Source organism: Sebastes umbrosus, chromosome 11 (genome assembly GCF_015220745.1).
Source record: "Sebastes umbrosus isolate fSebUmb1 chromosome 11, fSebUmb1.pri, whole genome shotgun sequence".
Classification (NCBI taxonomy): domain Eukaryota; kingdom Metazoa; phylum Chordata; class Actinopteri; order Perciformes; family Sebastidae; genus Sebastes; species Sebastes umbrosus.
The window spans coordinates 14,468,612-14,486,460 of record NC_051279.1 but is presented as its reverse complement, the minus strand read 5'-3'; the positions used below and the strand labels follow the sequence as shown (position 1 = coordinate 14,486,460).

At 39.2% G+C, this 17,849-nt stretch overlaps 1 protein-coding gene across 1 annotated transcript; it reads left to right on the top strand.

Moving 5' to 3' along the window:
* Positions 1 to 5,898: 5,898 nt before the first annotated feature.
* On the top strand, positions 5,899 to 12,015 carry sbk3 (SH3 domain binding kinase family, member 3). Its single transcript, XM_037785521.1, has 4 exons — positions 5,899 to 6,259; positions 9,536 to 9,683; positions 10,177 to 10,379; positions 10,952 to 12,015. The coding sequence occupies exons 1-4, from the start codon at positions 6,254 to 6,256 to the stop codon at positions 11,720 to 11,722; spliced, it is 1,128 nt and encodes a 375-aa protein (XP_037641449.1). The 5' UTR covers positions 5,899 to 6,253; the 3' UTR covers positions 11,723 to 12,015.
* The last annotated feature ends 5,834 nt before the right edge of the window (positions 12,016 to 17,849 follow it).

The following is a 17,849-nucleotide window of genomic DNA, read 5'->3' as shown; positions in this document are numbered from 1 at the left end:
TATTTATTTATATTTATATATATATATAAATATAGGGAAAGAAATCACATCCTGTTTTATGTTTTTGTGTATTTTATATATATGTATATAAATATAGGGAAAGAAATCACATCCTGTTTTATGTTTTTGTGTATTTTATATATATATATAAATATAGGGAAAGAAATCACATCCTGTTTTATGTTCTTGTGTATTTTATATATATGTATATAAATATAGGGAAAGAAATCACATCCTGTTTCATGTTCTTGTGTATTTTATATATATATATAAATATAGGGAAAGAAATCACATCCTGTTTCATGTTCTTGTGTATTTTATATATATATATATATAAATATAGGGAAAGAAATCACATCCTGTTTTATATTCTTGTGTATTTTATATATATATATAAATATAGGGAAAGAAATCACATCCTGTTTTATGTTCTTGTGTATTTTATATATATATATATATAAATATAGGGAAAGAAATCACATCCTGTTTTATGTTCTTGTGTATTTTATATATATGTATATAAATATAGGGAAAGAAATCACATCCTGTTTCATGTTCTTGTGTATTTTATATATATATATATAAATATAGGGAAAGAAATCACATCCTGTTTCATGTTCTTGTGTATTTTATATATATATATATATATAAATATAGGGAAAGAAATCACATCCTGTTTTATATTCTTGTGTATTTTATATATATATATATAAATATAGGGAAAGAAATCACATCCTGTTTCATGTTCTTGTGTATTTTATATATATATATATATAAATATAGGGAAAGAAATCACATCCTGTTTTATATTCTTGTGTATTTTATATATATATATATATATAAATATAGGGAAAGAAATCACATCCTGTTTTATGTTTTTGTGTATTTTATATATATATATAAATATAGGGAAAGAAATCACATCCTGTTTCATGTTCTTGTGTATTTATATATATATACATATATATATATATATATGTATATATAAGGTTCTTTATTTGTCATATGTCAATTCCAGCAAAGCAGTCATTAGCAATGAAAATCTTTGGTCTCAGGTTCCTTCAACAATGCTCATAAAATATGCATATATAAAAGGGGAAATCACACAAGTAAATGTAAAATCAAAATGATGATCTAAGGTATAAAATAGTGCAGTTAAAATAAATATAATAGTAATGTAAATTTTTAATTTAGTTGATGACAGTATTTCAGATGGAAAAACCGAATGTAAACATGAAGTAGTATGTATATGTATATATTAGATTTTTTTTTTGCCCGCTTTATTAGTTTTCATGTTAAAACAGTTTGTATACAAAAGTACAGGGAAACATAGTTTATTTTATTTTTTTTAGATTTATAATATTTTAGATTTTGAAAACGTTTTGTATATATTTGTTATACAGGTGTATCAGAGGTAAAATGATTGACCTATACAGTACACCCATGTGGGAAGCAGAGAAGACAATTACACAAATACATCATTAAGAGGGGTGATAAACAGTAAAATAATTCATAGTTCTATAAATTAATTTAATTATTAATTTTCAAAACCAAAACAGACATTATTTCTGTCTTGATTAATCATGTATTGACTATTCATTTGTAATAATATATTAAAAGCCTAAAAATTGGCCTCCCCCTATTATCGGGACATAACCCAACGCATGTGGTATAGTGGGTAATTGGAGCAATTGTGATTAAAAAATCATATATTCACTATATCCTGACAGTAGTGCATGAATCAGAATCAGAATCAGAATCAGAATTGTGTTTATTGCCAGGTGTAAGAGATTTACACTAGGAATTTGCTTTGGTTATGTTGGTGCAAGTCAAACAGTATAATAACAAAAGAATAGATAAAAACGTTAGAATAAAATAAGAATAAAAGAAAATTTGAAATTCTACCAATATACAATATACAAAATAAGCTATAAATAAAATAAGCTATATATATGAAATAGGTAATCTGAAAAAAAAATCATGTGCCTCTGTGTCCTCCGGTGCTCCTAATGGCATCTGCAAGATTTCACACACCGGAGGAAAACAACCAGTCAGAGCTGATCTGGAGCCTTGCCATCTCTGAGCAGCTGTCAATCACTCACAAACGCTGATCAAACGGTCAAACTAGGCAGCGCTGATCAAATATTAATGAGAAAGTTTGTGACCCGGCTGCCATGTTGAGATCTGTTGAGGAAATACCAAGCACCGCCCACCAGTCTGATCAAACTTTCTCATTTAACAGCTCAACAGTACACTTCAAGATGTTTCTGAAAACATTTGAGGCGTGAAATAGTCATTACAGTAACAGAATATTAATTCATATTTGATCAGCGCTGCCTAGTTTGACTGTTTGATCAGAGTTTGTGAGTAACTGACAGCTGCCTCCGTTGAATGAACAGCCAATAGGAACGCTCTCTCTGAGATGACTTGTGATTGGCCAAAGTCTCCCGTCACGGGCTGGATTTTTTAAAGGCTGAAAACAGAGCCATGAGGAGGTGCAGAAGTCTAGTTATGTCTCAGAGCACTTTGAATTACAATATGCTGAAAGGTTATTGTGTATTTTTTGCCCAATGATGCCAAAAACATTCTGCCTACTGCAGCTTTAACTCTATAACTCTATACTCTATCTATTATTAAAATGGTGATGCATGTTTTCCATTCAGGAAATGGAGCTTGAGGTTGCAAAATTTGAATAAATTTTCTTTTTGCACAATAGCTATAAACACATCATATTTATCACAGACTTTCAACATGACTGCTTATCAAACAAAAGTCTTCTTGTCGGAGGCTCAGTGAGGAGACACATGAGCAGGCTGATTGATTATCCTCAGCGGTACAACAAGTCACATCATATTGAGACCTACAAAACTGAGCAACATGCATTTCACCTTTAAGTTTAATATTACATAGCCTTAATTAGATTAAGTCCAACCCAGAATCCCAAATCACTCTGTAAACTTCATTAATACGTCCTGTAATGTAATGCATGACACGGTGTGGTTCCTCCTCAGTAATGTCATAGCACTCATCGTCCACAGAGAGGCATCATTGAACTAATTTTAGCGTCAAGTGAAACCAGAACATCTTCCCTCCGAGTCGCCTGTCAGTGGATCCATAAATAAAACATGCTAAGCCTCATAGATCAGAACAACGCAGTAGCAGCTGGGGTGCATGTGTGTTACAAGCTCCCCTTTTATCTGCCATCTCTTTATCCTTTTATCTTTGCCTTCTCTCCGGGGAGGAGGGCACTGAAGGAAACATTATGACTCAAGCAAACCGTGATGCACAGTTGTACTGCTTTGGAAACAGTAATCTCATGCAGACAAACAAACAAATGCCGGCGATTACAACAAGCATAAAAGCTATTTTGACACGTGTTGTTCCCCTGTTATGTCACAGAGAGACTTAATACAGTATTTCTTTCATGCTCACTGCCCCTGCTGTATTGAGTAGTTTGAGACAAAATGATTAATTCAAGAACAAAATATCAATGTTTAGCAGTGTAATATCAAACCAGTCATCTAAATCTCCTAAAACAATACATGGCTGTTATTCTGATCATTCAGATCAGCTTGTAGATGTAAGAGACATTCATCAGTCGCCGAAAGATGAAAATTTTAGGCACATATTAGCAAACCAGAATGATTCCCAAATGAACTAATGGATGATGAGTTCACCCTCTTAAAACAAATCTAATTCAGCGCTCAAATCTGGTTCAGATGATGCAGATCTCTGTGCTTCTGTATGTTCAGTTTTACATCGTAAAACTAAAACAACCCCCACAACATGATGTTCCTTGTCTCTCAAAAGTTTTTCTTTGGTCATATACAGTATGTCAGTATGTTATCTTCACTGAGGATGAGTGATAGATTCAGAGCTGGATCTAGTCGTGTTCCTGTTTTACGTTGCATTTCGATTATTTACCTTGACGTTGTGATTTGTAGGAGACGTCATGAAATGCATAAGAAGGAAAACACTAGAATATAGTTATCAAGACCAAATCCCATAGTTTGAACTCTCTGAGTTTCCATAATTTCCAAACTGTTGGTGTTGTGAAGTGCTTCTTCCTCTTTTGAAATCTGTTATTTCTTCCATTGCACCATAATTCTCACAACACCTACCAGGAAACCGAAACATTACGTGACATGCACAACTATAGTACTCATTTATTTGGTTAATGACAAACAAGTATAATTTTCTGGAATTCATCATGATGTCAATTTATGTCTTGTTTCCTTTTTAAACAAGAAAAGAGGAAAAACATCTTGCAGTCTTCTCTCAGTTAATATATCATCTTTGTATACTCTACTGCATATATACAGTATATATCTAAAGAGCAAGAGTTGAAAGAGAAGACCATTTCATCTGTCGTGTATGCATAAACATTTTCCTTTTTTAGTTTTAGTTTTTAGTCAAAAGCACTCAAAAATATGGAAGTGTAACCAAATAGCGAAGACATTCATGTAACTTGCCAGTAGCTGTCATCAAGTGTGTGCAAGTGTGCAAGACCCTCAGTGTAATCCACATTCATGTAGTATACGATTGCATATATAGTATCTACGCTCTACATGTGTGTTTTATGTCCTGCATTTGTGAATGAAAGTGACACTCTTTTGGCATCCACTTAGTTAGTAAAGGCGACGAAAGTTGTGTTTTGGTGTTGGGGATGTTGTCACAACAGGGGCCGAAGGGCCCTGTGGTGCGAGCACAAACATGGAAGTATACATGTTGGTCGCCACATGACCACGGCGGTGGTAGTAACCTGAGCAGGGACAGGCCGTTGTGATAGCAGCCAGTGTTTGTGTTACATAACGAGCAGCCATTGAGCCGGTGGCAATAATAGTCCTGTAGTATGTAGTATCAGAGGTAATGGATCTGAGTGGACAGAAAGAGGAGGAGGGTGTCGAGGCCACGGGAGCTGAAGAAGAGGCCTGCAGTTGTAGGAAACAGAACCAAGGTGTTTTGCAAGGCTTCAGCTGTTAGCTACATCAGTGTGTGGTGGTATAGGCCGTAACATGCACTTGGAAAGAAATAAAGCGAGATGGGTGTTATGACAAGAGAGTGGAAGATGAGGCAAAAAATGTTTGTGTGATGATGATATCAAATAACAGATCAAAACCTTGAAGATGTTCTTCACTCAAGAGGCGAGAGGATGTCATGAAATTAATATTATTACATCTCCTGCAGCAGGACCGGCTGAAACCTGCAGTAGGCAGAATGTTTTTGGCATCATTAGGCAAATATTTCCATAATAATCTTTCAGCATATTGTAATTCAAGTGTTCTGAGTGTGTCAAGTGTTCAAACTGTTCCTAGTTTGACCTTTTGATCAGAGTCCGCGAGTGATTGACAGCTGCTCAGAGATGGCAGGCTCCATCTCGGCCCTGATTGGTTGTTTTCCTCCATCTGTGAAATCCTGCAGATGCCATTAGGAGCTGGGAGGATGCGAATTTTGCCCAGGGCTCCAAAAGGGCTAGAGCCGGCGCTGTCCTGCAGAGTTAGAGAGGAATGAAGGCTTGTAAAAGGACAGTGATATTGGACAATAAAGTGACGTGCTTAACCATACCCTGTAATCCCAGTAACATTCAGGGATCATGGGTAAAGCTTATTCCATTCGTTCCAGCATACCTGTTGATTAAAAGTGAGATCCTACACTGTGTGGGGAATTTCTGACTCCGACTGACTGAGAGGGTGAGAAAGAGTGAGAGACATGGAAAGAGGAGGAGGGGGAGGGTGTATTTGGATTTGCAGAAAGTGAGTGACAGCTGAGGGGGGTGAGCGATGGGTTAATGTGGTCCAGCTGACTGACAGGTTGGCACTGGTGGGATATTAACACTGCTGTGTAGTGAGGGAGAGAGAGGGCACATGGGGGAGAGGGAGAGGTTTGACATGCCTTGTAGCTGGTTCACGCGTATTTGCCAGCATAACAGGAGAGAGGCAGAGAGGGAGAGAGAGAGAGCTGGCACAAGAGTAGGAAAAGAGAGGGGGAGAGTTCAGTGTGTATGTCTCCTGGGGAGAAGCACACAGTCAATATCCAGGTCTCCAGCAAACATCTATGAGCCTCCTCTATAAAGCTGCTGTGCTACTGTACGGACCCACGAAGGCAGTTTAATTATCAGTCTAGCAGAGGGCAAACAGTTCAGCACAGACCAGCAGCTAGTTGCAGTGGCAGCAGCTTGCCCAGGAGTTTAAGTCTTTTAGATGCTGACAAGAGCCGAGACAAAGTGAGCAGAGATCAATCAACTGAACAGAAAATGACTGTGAGTATTGCACTTTATTCCTGTGAGGATGAATCCAGCTGCAAAATGTTACAAAATGACAAGTGATGTTCACAAAATCATCACATTGTGCTGCAAAAAAACCCAAATAATAACAATGGTATCATGCATAAATGCAATTATTTCCTGTGTGTGCAAATAGTTGGGGGTTTTATGCATCATATGTTTTTGCAGCTAGATGATGAGATGACATGCAGTAATGGCACAAATGCATTGCCGGCTCTTTATTGCAAAATGACTGTGAGGCTGCAAATGTTTGATAGACAACGTCGTTAAGAGGATTTTCAGCTTGTAATGTTGAGCACTTGATTTGGACTTCAAATTTGTTAATGGCGTTAGCTCGTGCAGAGCCCCGTTTAAAATCTCAGACCACTTGTCGCTTTATTACATTAGGGTTTGATAAATAATCACCTCAATTCACATATCAGGATGCACCTGGTGCTGCAACTGTTTTAGATGCATCCGAGATGATTAATGTTTCAGAGCCATTAAATCTGTAGGTCAAACTGTGACCTGGATAAAACTCAGCTGCAAGCAATCCTCAAACTGTAATAAAATATATTCCTTTTATTGCTGGCATGAGTGGAATGAAGAGCAGGCAAAGAATGTAATAATGCGATAACCCTGATATGTGTTAACAACTCTGCGAACAAAACCCAACTGAGATTTGAAGTCAGGCATTTAACACCGTGCTTTGAGTTCAAAACTGTGAAGACGACTAGACATAAATAAGGCTATAAAGAGCTCCCCTCACTACACATATAGGCCCATATTTAACACATTTAATGGCCAGGTCTCCCTCGAAAAACAGATATTAATCTCAAGGAACTTCCTGGTTAGATAAAGGTTATATAAACAAAAAATATATATATTTGTATTATATTTTACATATGTTACATTTTACCACTATATTTTAACTTCTGCACTATTTTATGTATTTTTTTATATTATATTTTATATTTTTACTTGCATGTTTTTCTTTTAATACACATCTAAATGAGCATTGCTGGAGGGAGCCTGAGATCTGAAATTTTCATTGCCAACGACTGATTCTCTGTAACTGCAAACGACAATAAAGAACTTGAATTTGAAACAAAGATAATATATCTTTCTATTTTCCCATCTTACCAGTTATATCAAAGTGCATACAAGTTGAGTTAAGTTACTATCTACCACAAGGTGTCCTATAGAAATGTCATGTTTGGAAATTTGCCTCTCTTTGCATTTGGAAATTGTCTCAAATGCAGCGTTCTATCAGACTGAGAGTCTCAATGTCTGTAAGGTCGATGTTGTGCACATGCAAACTGGAGCTTACTGGTGCACCAATAGAGCCGCATCAATCTACACAGCATTGATCTTGAAGCGGCCCATCATCGGCTCTGTTTAAAATAGCGCTGTCTTGGTAACATCTGTGCCAAACAGCGCTCTCAGACTGGCTGAAACCTGCTGCCTTATTTTTGGATGCACATCAGATCCATTTGTTTGTCAAGCAGTAACTCATAACTGAGATCAAGTTTTTAAGCTGTCATCGAATAACTCAAAAACAAATCTAACAAGTATCATATGGCACCATTTGATCTCTTAACACCATAAGAGATTTATTGGTGAGTGATCATGATCAGGCTTATTATCTTAAGGTAGGAAAAATATACAATTATTTGGGACGAATGAAATGATTGGACGGGTTTATTACAGTTCTGAGATTTCTATCTTTCTTTTTTTTGCCAGAGCATTTGATTTATTGATTTCTGTCGGGATGTAATGAGAATTTCAACAAATATAACAAAACCTGTATTTGAGCTACACTACCAACTATATCTTTAATACACACCAGAACATTTGATTGATATCAGTGCAATAACCACCAGAAATGTTGCATTTATTACCTTGCAGGGACATAACAGGCGTAATTGAATCAAAATTATAATCAGCTGTCCGCTAAGCTCAGTTACGCAACATGTGGAAGGTCAAAAGTAGAAATATGTTATTGCTTTATCTTTTGTGTACAGCTATGTGCGGTAATGAAACTGTTCACAACTTTCCTAATTAGATGAGGTATGTGGTGGGGGATCTACTTCAAAGGAAGTCATCATCGATGTGAATAATGGTGGACACTGAGTGACAGCGCCAAATGTTCTGACTGCCCTGATAAGACATTGTGTTGATGACATCTGATGTTTATCCCGTCTCTAGGACAACTGAGATCATGCCAGATCTGCAGAAAGTGATAACACAACACAATCAATGTTCCACTAATCTCTGACAGATGCATGATGGGATGTAAATTAATCGTACATTTTTTTATCTCTTCAAAATGTACCTTAAAGGGAGATTTGTCAAGTATTTATTACTCTTATCAACATGGGAGTGGACAAATATGCTGCTTTATGCAAATGTATGTATATATTTATTACTGGTAATCAATTAAGAACACATAACAATAACAAATATTGTACAGAAACCCTCACAGGTACTGCATTTAGCATAAAGAAATATGCTTAAATCATAACATGGCAAACTCAAAGCCAACAGGCAACAACAGCTGTCAGTGTGTCAGTGTGCTAACTTGACTATGACTTGCCCCAAACTGCATGTGATTATCATAAAGTGGGCATGTATGTAAAGGGGAGACTTGTGGGTACCCAGAAAACCCATTTTCATTCACATATCTTGAGGTCAGAGGTCAAGGTACCCCTTTAAAAATGGCCATGACAGTTTTTCCTCCCCAAAATTTAGCACAAGTTTGGAGCATTATTTAACCTCCTTCCCGACAAGCTAGTATGACATGTTTGGTACCAATGTATTCCTTAGTTTTTGTCTAATTTCATATGATCCCAATATCTTCACTGAGCCCCATACAACCTCCAAAAGATGGATTGAGTTAATGCGTTAAAGATATTAGTGGCGTTAAAACGAATTTGCATTATCGCGTTAACTTTGACAGTCTTACTCTGAATAGAAGAAATGAATGAACTTAAAGATAATATTAAACTCAAACTTTATGAAATTAGTGACATATTTGTGTTGCAACTAATGAGACATACGAGATTTAAAGTTGCAAGCTCATTACGCAACGAGCCGTGTCGAAGGTTCAGGTAACAGATTCAGACTTCATTCTGTGAACTTATCTATCATCGGCATCAACACGTGTCGGTCAAGCTGTGGATCTTCTTTCTCTTTGGCGCCACTGAGCCAATCATCATACAGGCATCATGCAAAGACATTAAATATGCGTGTGTGTTTGTTTGCGCACACCAGGCTGCAGCAGCTCAGGAACTTGACGAGCGATGTTTCCTGTCGGCGCAGTCCATGCCCAATCTGAAGGTATCTGAACACTTCAAGGTGGTAAAGCTCCTGGGAGAGGGATCCTACGGAAAGGTCATGTTAGCTGTACACAGGAAGAGAGGTTAGTAATGCAAGACTAAAAGGTTAAAGGTCAAGACCATCTCAATTCAATCAGTCTGCAACAGTGTATGAAATTGCCATTCAAATTTCCCATTGCTAATATGTTTAATTAAGTTTTGATTAAGCTTTTAAACCTCCTACTGCCCAATCTGAAATGAATGAAATGGTAAATGTCCGCTGCAGCACATTTACCTCAGGCTCACGTTTCTTTACATGTCATGTCGGGTCAACGCTGCAGTAACGTGAGCACAGATCTGCCTTTCGATAGTGTTCACTTAACCTTCTGTTGCTGTAATGAAGCGCTTTGGGACGTTCTCTGAGATTGAATTGCTGCACCTTGGGCGTAGCTGTGTAACAGAGTCGTCCCAAAGGGGAAGTTATATCTGTTCGCAGTGTCAATGATGGATAACGCTCACATTGCATCGCAGATGACAGCTTTTTGACTAAAGGTGTTGAGATGTTCAAAACATGTTGTCTTGCTTCATTCCCTTCAGGAACCCCCATGGCTCTGAAGTTCTTCCCTCGTGAGTCCACCTCGCTCACCTCTTTCCTGCGTGAATACAACCTCTCCCTTTCTTACTGCACCCACCCGTCTCTGACGCGGGCCCTCGGCATCTTCTTTTCCACGCCGACCTACTATGTGTTTGCCCAGCAAGCCGGTCTATACGGTGACCTCTACAGTGTGATAGTGTCAGAGGTCAGTTTGGCTGATATGTGGCATGAAACGTGCTGTTAACACCCTGCATGGTATGTCCAGACTAACATACTTTTTCTTGTAAAATGAAGAGTTGATTTCAGCAGAACATGAGCTTGCATGAACGTTTTATTGGGTTGGAACCCCTACATTTATATCCTACCAATGCCCATCCATCTGTTAGCTATACCAGCTTATCAAAATGCTGCAGTGTGGCTTTTTGGTAGGGATTTCGTGGAAATTGTAACTGCTGACCCTGCCCTTTTGAACTCTCAATTCCGTCAGCAAAAACTTGAGACCTGCTTGATAAAGGCTTCCAGCTCGCCCTCCTCTGTGTTTGTGTCACTGCCAAGAACATAATAGAGTACTGATAAGAAGAAGGGCACCCTGCCCTCATGGGAGAACACATGTAAAGGGAGGGTTTCCAAGAGCGTCACCAACCAGTTTGATGACGCAGATGTTGTGTGTTTTCACCAGCAATGTTCTAACACCTTATTTCCATCTGTCATCTAATATGTAGTAAGTTATGGAGAGTGTTGTTTTCTGATGTTGAGGTGCTGATCTTTCTGTTTCAGGTTGGCGTGGACGAAGAGTGTGTCCAGAGGGTGATGGCCCAGCTGAGCGGTGCCGTTACACATCTCCACTCCCTGGGCTTCGTCCACCGCGACATCAAACCTGAGAATATCTTCCTGTGCGACAGCTCCTGCCGCTGGGTCAAACTGGGCGACTTCGGCCTCTCCCGGGCCATCGGCGCCACCGTTCGCGCCGTCTGGTACGAGTCACCCTTCTGCACTCCTGAGGTGGAACCTTCCAAGGAGGTTCAGAACAACTGGGATGGGAATGAGGAGGACGTAGAGGACATTTGGATAACAGTGGAGCCCTGCATTGACAGCTGGGCCCTCGGCGTGCTAGTCTATTGCCTCTTAACTAGCTGCTTCCCCTGGCAGGAGAGCACCCACGATGACCGCGGCTACCGAAGGTTCAAGGAGTGGTTTGACCGCGAGGCTGAAAAGGAGGAGAAGATGAGAGCTGGCGAGTGGAGGCGTGAGGAGGAAATAGACAGTTATACGATCATGAAGGAGAACCAAAGGGACAACCCTCCTCCCTCACAGTTTAAGGGCCTCAGCCCGCTAGTGATGACTCTTTTCAAGGAGCTGCTCCACCCCGAGCCCAAACACAGAGGGAGCTCCGAGGAGATCCTGAGCTACCTGGGAGGGCCGTGGCTGACGGAGACGGAGATGGAGGAGAAGAGGAAGGCGGAGGAGGCAGAGAAGGAGGCCAGAAAAATAAGAGAGGGAGGAGGTGTAGAAGAGGAGCTGGTGAGGGAAGGAAGAGGGGAGAGATAAGCTTTGTCTTTATAAAAGACAGGTTTGAAATGAATGTAACATGTTTGAAAAACATGTATTTTTGTGTATGATTATAGATTTAAATCTAATACAAATGTATAACCTATAAGGTGCTATATTTTCATATTTTTTTTATAAATATCCTGGAAGTTACCACTTCCATTGTTGTATATATTCCAGTGTGTGTGTATATGTGTCTTAATGAAAAGAGTCTGTAGACAGTATGATGTGTGAAACTACAAGCTGTATAGTACTGTATCACAATTGTTGTACAATAAACTCCTTGTATTTAACTTCTCATGAGATACAGTTCATGAGTTACACATACAGCTTCATATTAAAGCTGCGGTGGGTAGAAGTGGAACACATATGATTAAAAAGGAAGAAAAAAAAGTTACTTTTATAAAACGGTCACCATATTGTGACAGTAGTGCATGAGACAGGTAATCTAAATAAAATCATGTGTCTCTGTGTCCTCTGGTGTCCTCCGGTGCACCTAATGGCATCTGGAAGATTTCACAGACCGGAGGAACACAACCAATCAGAGCCGAGCTGGAGTCTGCCGTCTCTGAGCAGCTGTCAATCACTCAAACTCTGATCAAACAGTCAAACTAGGCAGCGCTGCTCAAATATGAATCAATATTCTGTTACTGTACTGCCTATTTCTTGTGGTGTACTGTTGAGCTGTAAAATGAGAAAGTTTGTGACCCGGCAGTCATGTTGAGATCAGTTGAGGAAATACCAAGCACTGCCCACCAGCCGGAGCCAACTTTCTCATTTTACAACTAAACAGTACACTACAAGATGTTTCTGAAAACATTTGATGCAAGAAACAGGCATTACAGTAACAGAATATTGAGTCATATTTGATCAGCGCTGCCTAGTTTGACCCATTGATCGGAGTTTGCGAGTGATTGACAGCTGCCTCCGTTGAATCAACAGCCAATAGGAACGCTCTCTCTCTGAAATGACCTGTGATTGGCCAAAGTCTCCCGTCACGGGCTAGATTTTCTAAAGCCTGAAAACAGAGCCATGAGGAGGTGCAGAAGTCTAGTTTTCTCTCAGAACACTTGAATTACAATATGCTGAAAGGTTATTATGGATTTTTTGCCCAATGATGCCAAAAACGTTCTGCCTTCTGAAGGTTTAAGTCTCGAATTACACATTTAAGATAAATTGCATTTTAGAACAGTACTTCATGGCTCATATACAATTGTAAATCAACACTAAACCACTGCACTATAAGGAGAACTGCCCCCACTGCCGCTCCACTGCTATTATTGTCACTTAAAGCCCCCACTAACCCAACCTGACCTCAGGATCCCTGATCTTTATTGACTAAAAGTGTTTGTAATGCAGAATCGGAGGGGATCAGGAGACATTTTAATCTTTCAAAGCTAGAAAAAAAATACCAAACTCATTAAGGGTTTATAAATTGTTGGTAATGAGTTCACTTAAAATAAATATAATAATAAACATAATAATAACAATAAAATAGTTACAATACAATACAATACAATACTCAGATTCAGATCAACTTGGTTATCCCACACGGGGATTTTTTTTTTTGATCCAGTGGTCCAGACCATAGAATAACACACACAATAAGACCACAGAATAAAAAATAAAGTCAAATAAAACAGTCAGTCCACAACAGTAAAATCAAATTTGATATAAAAGTGCAAAAGTGCAAGTGACCTTCTAAGGTAAACAGGCTGTATAAGGTCAGGTAGCTGCTGCAACTGAAATAGACATAATAATTAATGTAGTAATGTTGTAATAATTATTATTTCATAATTTATGAATACAACAATCGAGCTATAAACCAGGCTACATGATTTTATGTGTAAATAATGAAATAAAGAATCAATTACGCATAAATAATCATTGACAACTTGTGAACCCTTCACAAGTGTAGGTATGGAAAGAAGAGACTGATCTTTGACGCGGTGAAGCAACAGGTGCTGCAGAACAGACGAAGGAAAGCACATCTAAAATTGGACTGAACAATACAACCTGATAGTGATCCCAACGTGGTTTTCTTCCAAGTTTACATGATGCAAACCGCGGGCATAACCTACTACCTGCAAACAGGAGAGACATGAGGCCAGAATCAGAAATCAGAAACAGGTTTATTGCCAACCATGTAGAGAAAATAAAAGAGAGAAACAAGTACTGCAAACAGTCAAGAAGCATAAGTAAAGTAAAAGAGGGCAATAAAAATGTGAAAATTATGTACATTATATCTGTTGTAACAAAATAAAATAAAAATAATAAAAATAAATAAATAAATAAATAAAATAAAAATATATTCATTCGCACCAAAGCTAAAAGGCCCTTTATTATAGTATATTAAACTGTACTGTATTTGGATACATGATTGATTGACATGTTATAACAAACATCACGAGAAACTCTGCACACGTGCAGGCTGACCTCCGTGCTGTTCTTGAGGATAGTTGTCCTACATCTGTCACACAGGACAATCACTGGCTGAAAAATCACCTGCACTCCTGTTGCAGTGCCCCCAGAAGAATGCTTTCATATTGCTTATAGCCACCACTGAATCATGCTATGATGTTAACAACTGTCTACCACTGCAGATGCAAAGAAATTGTTCAGCAAAAAGATAATAAAATACACCTTCAAAATTAACTTTTGGAGTTGTTTTTAATTCCGCTGCATGTGCAGTGTGCACAATGTCTCAGTTTCAAGTTGGAGTGTATCCCTGTTGGTAGCGAGCTGCTAATGTGCAGTGCAGTCGTGTGTGTGTGTGTGTGTGTGTGTGTGTATGTGTCAGTAGAGCCTGTGCTAAGGGCCACTCCAGATGGACTTATAAATAGACCCCAGACCCATCTATTTACAAACCGTGCACATCATCACCTCCCTCCGACTATCTGCACTCCGCAGCCCTCCAAATGCAAAAGTCAGGGTGCCATTGGCGCCTGCAGGCCTGTAACAGCACAATCTGATGGAACACCGTGACCCATCTCGTCTGTTAACTCCCTCGTCTCTGCCCTCTTTCTATCCTCGGCCCTCATGCTGATTACTGCTCCCCTGTGTTCCTAATCTCATACCACTTAGGGCTCGTCTTTCCCTTTCATCTTCTGTAGTCACATCTACTTCATGCAACCCTCTACCTTTCATTCACTTCCTCCCTGGACCTTTGTCTTCTCAGGTAACATGAACCAAGTACTACTTCTTTAGCTATGTCCCATAGGTATACTGTCATAGTATACTAGTTATATACTTGTAGCCCACTTTTTAGTTTATGAAAGTACACTTTAAAGTATACTCTCAGTAAGCTACTAGTTTAATAGTTTTAACTGCAAGTATACTTGTACGTTTTCTTCAACTTATAGTACTTAGCCAATGATTTATGTATTACATTAAGAGATTTGCTCCTTTTGCTATTTGACTTGATGTTTTGTGATGAGATTAAAATAAATAAATAACATTAGTTTTTCTCGCATGCATCCACGCACGGTGAACTGAGAATGCAAAAACGTTGCAAAAAAATTATTGATGAATTGAATTAAATTCATATCAAAACATACATTTACAAACTCACACACTCCGATAGGCTACTCTATCAAAAAGTAAGCATAAGCCAAGTATTCTTAGACTTTCCTGTATACAAGTATAATTTTGTTAAGTATATCTCTGATAGGTACCTAAAAAGAAAACTGAAAGTACACTCTCTTATTTTAAGTTTAAAAGAAGTATACAAACAGCACACTTGAATAAACTTTTTTTGGTAAGAGTTGGTATCTCCATTAGTAACGGCTGTTTGGGATGCGCTGTTTACCGGGAAACAAAGGACACAGGGCTCATGTGACACTCGGGGTGGGGGAACCACAGCCTGACAAATGGAAACACATGGTGCAGACCACAGAGACAATGGAGTGCCAACAGAAAGATGCTGATCGAGGTGCAAATCTGCTCGAGGCCCACGAGGACAGATAGCAGGGATGATGAAAACAGGAGAAAACAAGGACAGCTACACATGAAGGTCCTCGTTAACTGTAATGTCAGGGGAGATGCAGCTCATTTTACTTTAATTCATGTTTTTACTTCCAAGTCACGACGGACACTTTAGACATCTGTGAATATGACAGACACGCTAGCAAAATCTGATAACATCAGATTTAGATTTATAATGTCAGCAAAATTCACATTTCATGATGCCGGTATCAAATGAAGCTCACTTTGACAGAAACGTTAACACTTCGTGAAGGCATGGTGGCAAATTCACTGCCTGTGAAGCATCTTCAAAATGTATATTTTATATCTTATATACAGCAAGTTCCCTTGTTTTTGTCTTTAGAGGAGAGCTTCACGTTCTCAAAAACAGACGTTTAGGCAACACAGATTACCACAGGTGGCATGGATGAAGGATGTGCAGACAACCAGCTGGTAAATGATGTGGTGAAGGTGTAACAGATATTAAGACAGATACCTGATAAAACATGTCTCATGTCGCAAGAGATGTAGCTGCAAAAACAGACACCGATATGAGAGCTGGATGGATGGGCAGAGTGGAGCAAATAAAGAGTTCATAAGGCCAGATGTCTGAAATGTATACCCTTGCTGTGAGGCAAAACACTTGAGTCATCCTGGCCTTATTTTCCCTTTACACACACACACAGCTTCCTCTGTCACCTGGCTGCTTGTTGAGGTCCAACCACTTTAATTGCTTAAACAGGATCGAGAGCGATGATTCACTAAAGGAGCAACAAATTATCACTTTTGCAGCACTGACAAACAACACTAGATGTACTTTGTAGTACGTCACAAGTGAGCATTTACTGAGAATCACAACGTGCTAATGGGAAGGTTTATTAGCTGCAGAGAAAGTGTGTGTGTGTGTGTGTGTGTTCATGCCTAGGAAAGCACAGCTACCGACAGTAAAAGAGAAGCAGAGAGAGGGAGGAGTGTTGGGGTGAAAAGGAGGTCGGTGGGAGAGTATATATTGCAGAGCATGCCTCTTGCCATGCCATCTAACTAATAAACAAGTCGAGAGATTATCATGTGTTTACGATCTGGCATGTTGGCCCCAACCATTCTCCCTGGGTCCTCCAGCACCTGGCTCCTTTACTCCTCTCTTTCTTGCTCACTTTCTTGCTCTCTGCCCCATTAAGCACGCCAGGACAGCGTGAGCAGAGAGATTCAAAGGTTTGATCGTCCCTCTTGGCTCCTCTCCTCCTCTCTTTTGCATACATGGCCTCCATCTGTCAAGCTGTCATCGGCCTCGCCCGGTCGACCTTGTTAGGGACACCCCACAGCCACTCACCCTGGAGACCGTGTAGCCCCGATATGTCAAGGGGATGATGAGTGTGTCCCTCTTGAGCTGAACAGGCCCGAAGGGTGAGAGCCAGTGAGAGTTGAAGGGAATGTGTGGCAATATTTTTATTAGTCCGGTCCGTGCAGAGTCAAGTTTCCCTCCCAAAGCCTCCCAAGGGGTCAGACCTTGATGGTCACTTTCATCTTTGCACAGATAATCCCTTGGGATATCTGAAGGATAGCGTAAGTAAACTGATAATTAAGGAATTGTGGGATGTCAGAGATGTTTAATTATACACATGCAAGCATAAACTCTGCAAGATTTGTTTAAATCCCTAATATTCAAATTGTCAATGAATCAAATTGTGCAAGATTTAATACCTTTCTGCTGGTAAGAGTTGTCATTTTGTTACTAGACACTAGAAATAGTCTCAAAAGTCAACAAAACGGAGCAAGATGAGTAGCTGACTGTAGCTGGGGTTTCTAATCATGGATCACAAACTTTCTCAGGATCCTCATGGTGATGCTTTTTACTAATTAAGTCAACTGAGCAAATATGTTTGCAGAAAAATGAACTCTTGCACAGTTATTACTTAATTTAAGTGCTTACCTTACAAATATGTTATTGAGGCCATCACCTGTTAATGCACAAAATTCCAAAACCACTCACAGGAATAAATTAAGTATAAATAACGCTAAATGATGTTAAACATCACACAGTTACGAAAATCTCTTTTTAATGGAGTCTGTAAGGGCAGATATGATCTCCTCAAATACATTCATCCGGAGGTGGGTGAGACACTTCCTCGACTGCGCCGTTATCAGCTGTAACCGCTGTCAGTGA

Coding starts and splice junctions, on each gene's coding strand:
- sbk3 (XM_037785521.1), top strand. Junction 9,684..10,176: donor AGCTGTACACAGGAAGAGAG/GTTAGTAATGCA, acceptor CATTCCCTTCAG/GAACCCCCATGGCTCTGAAG. Junction 10,380..10,951: donor ACAGTGTGATAGTGTCAGAG/GTCAGTTTGGCT, acceptor TTTCTGTTTCAG/GTTGGCGTGGACGAAGAGTG.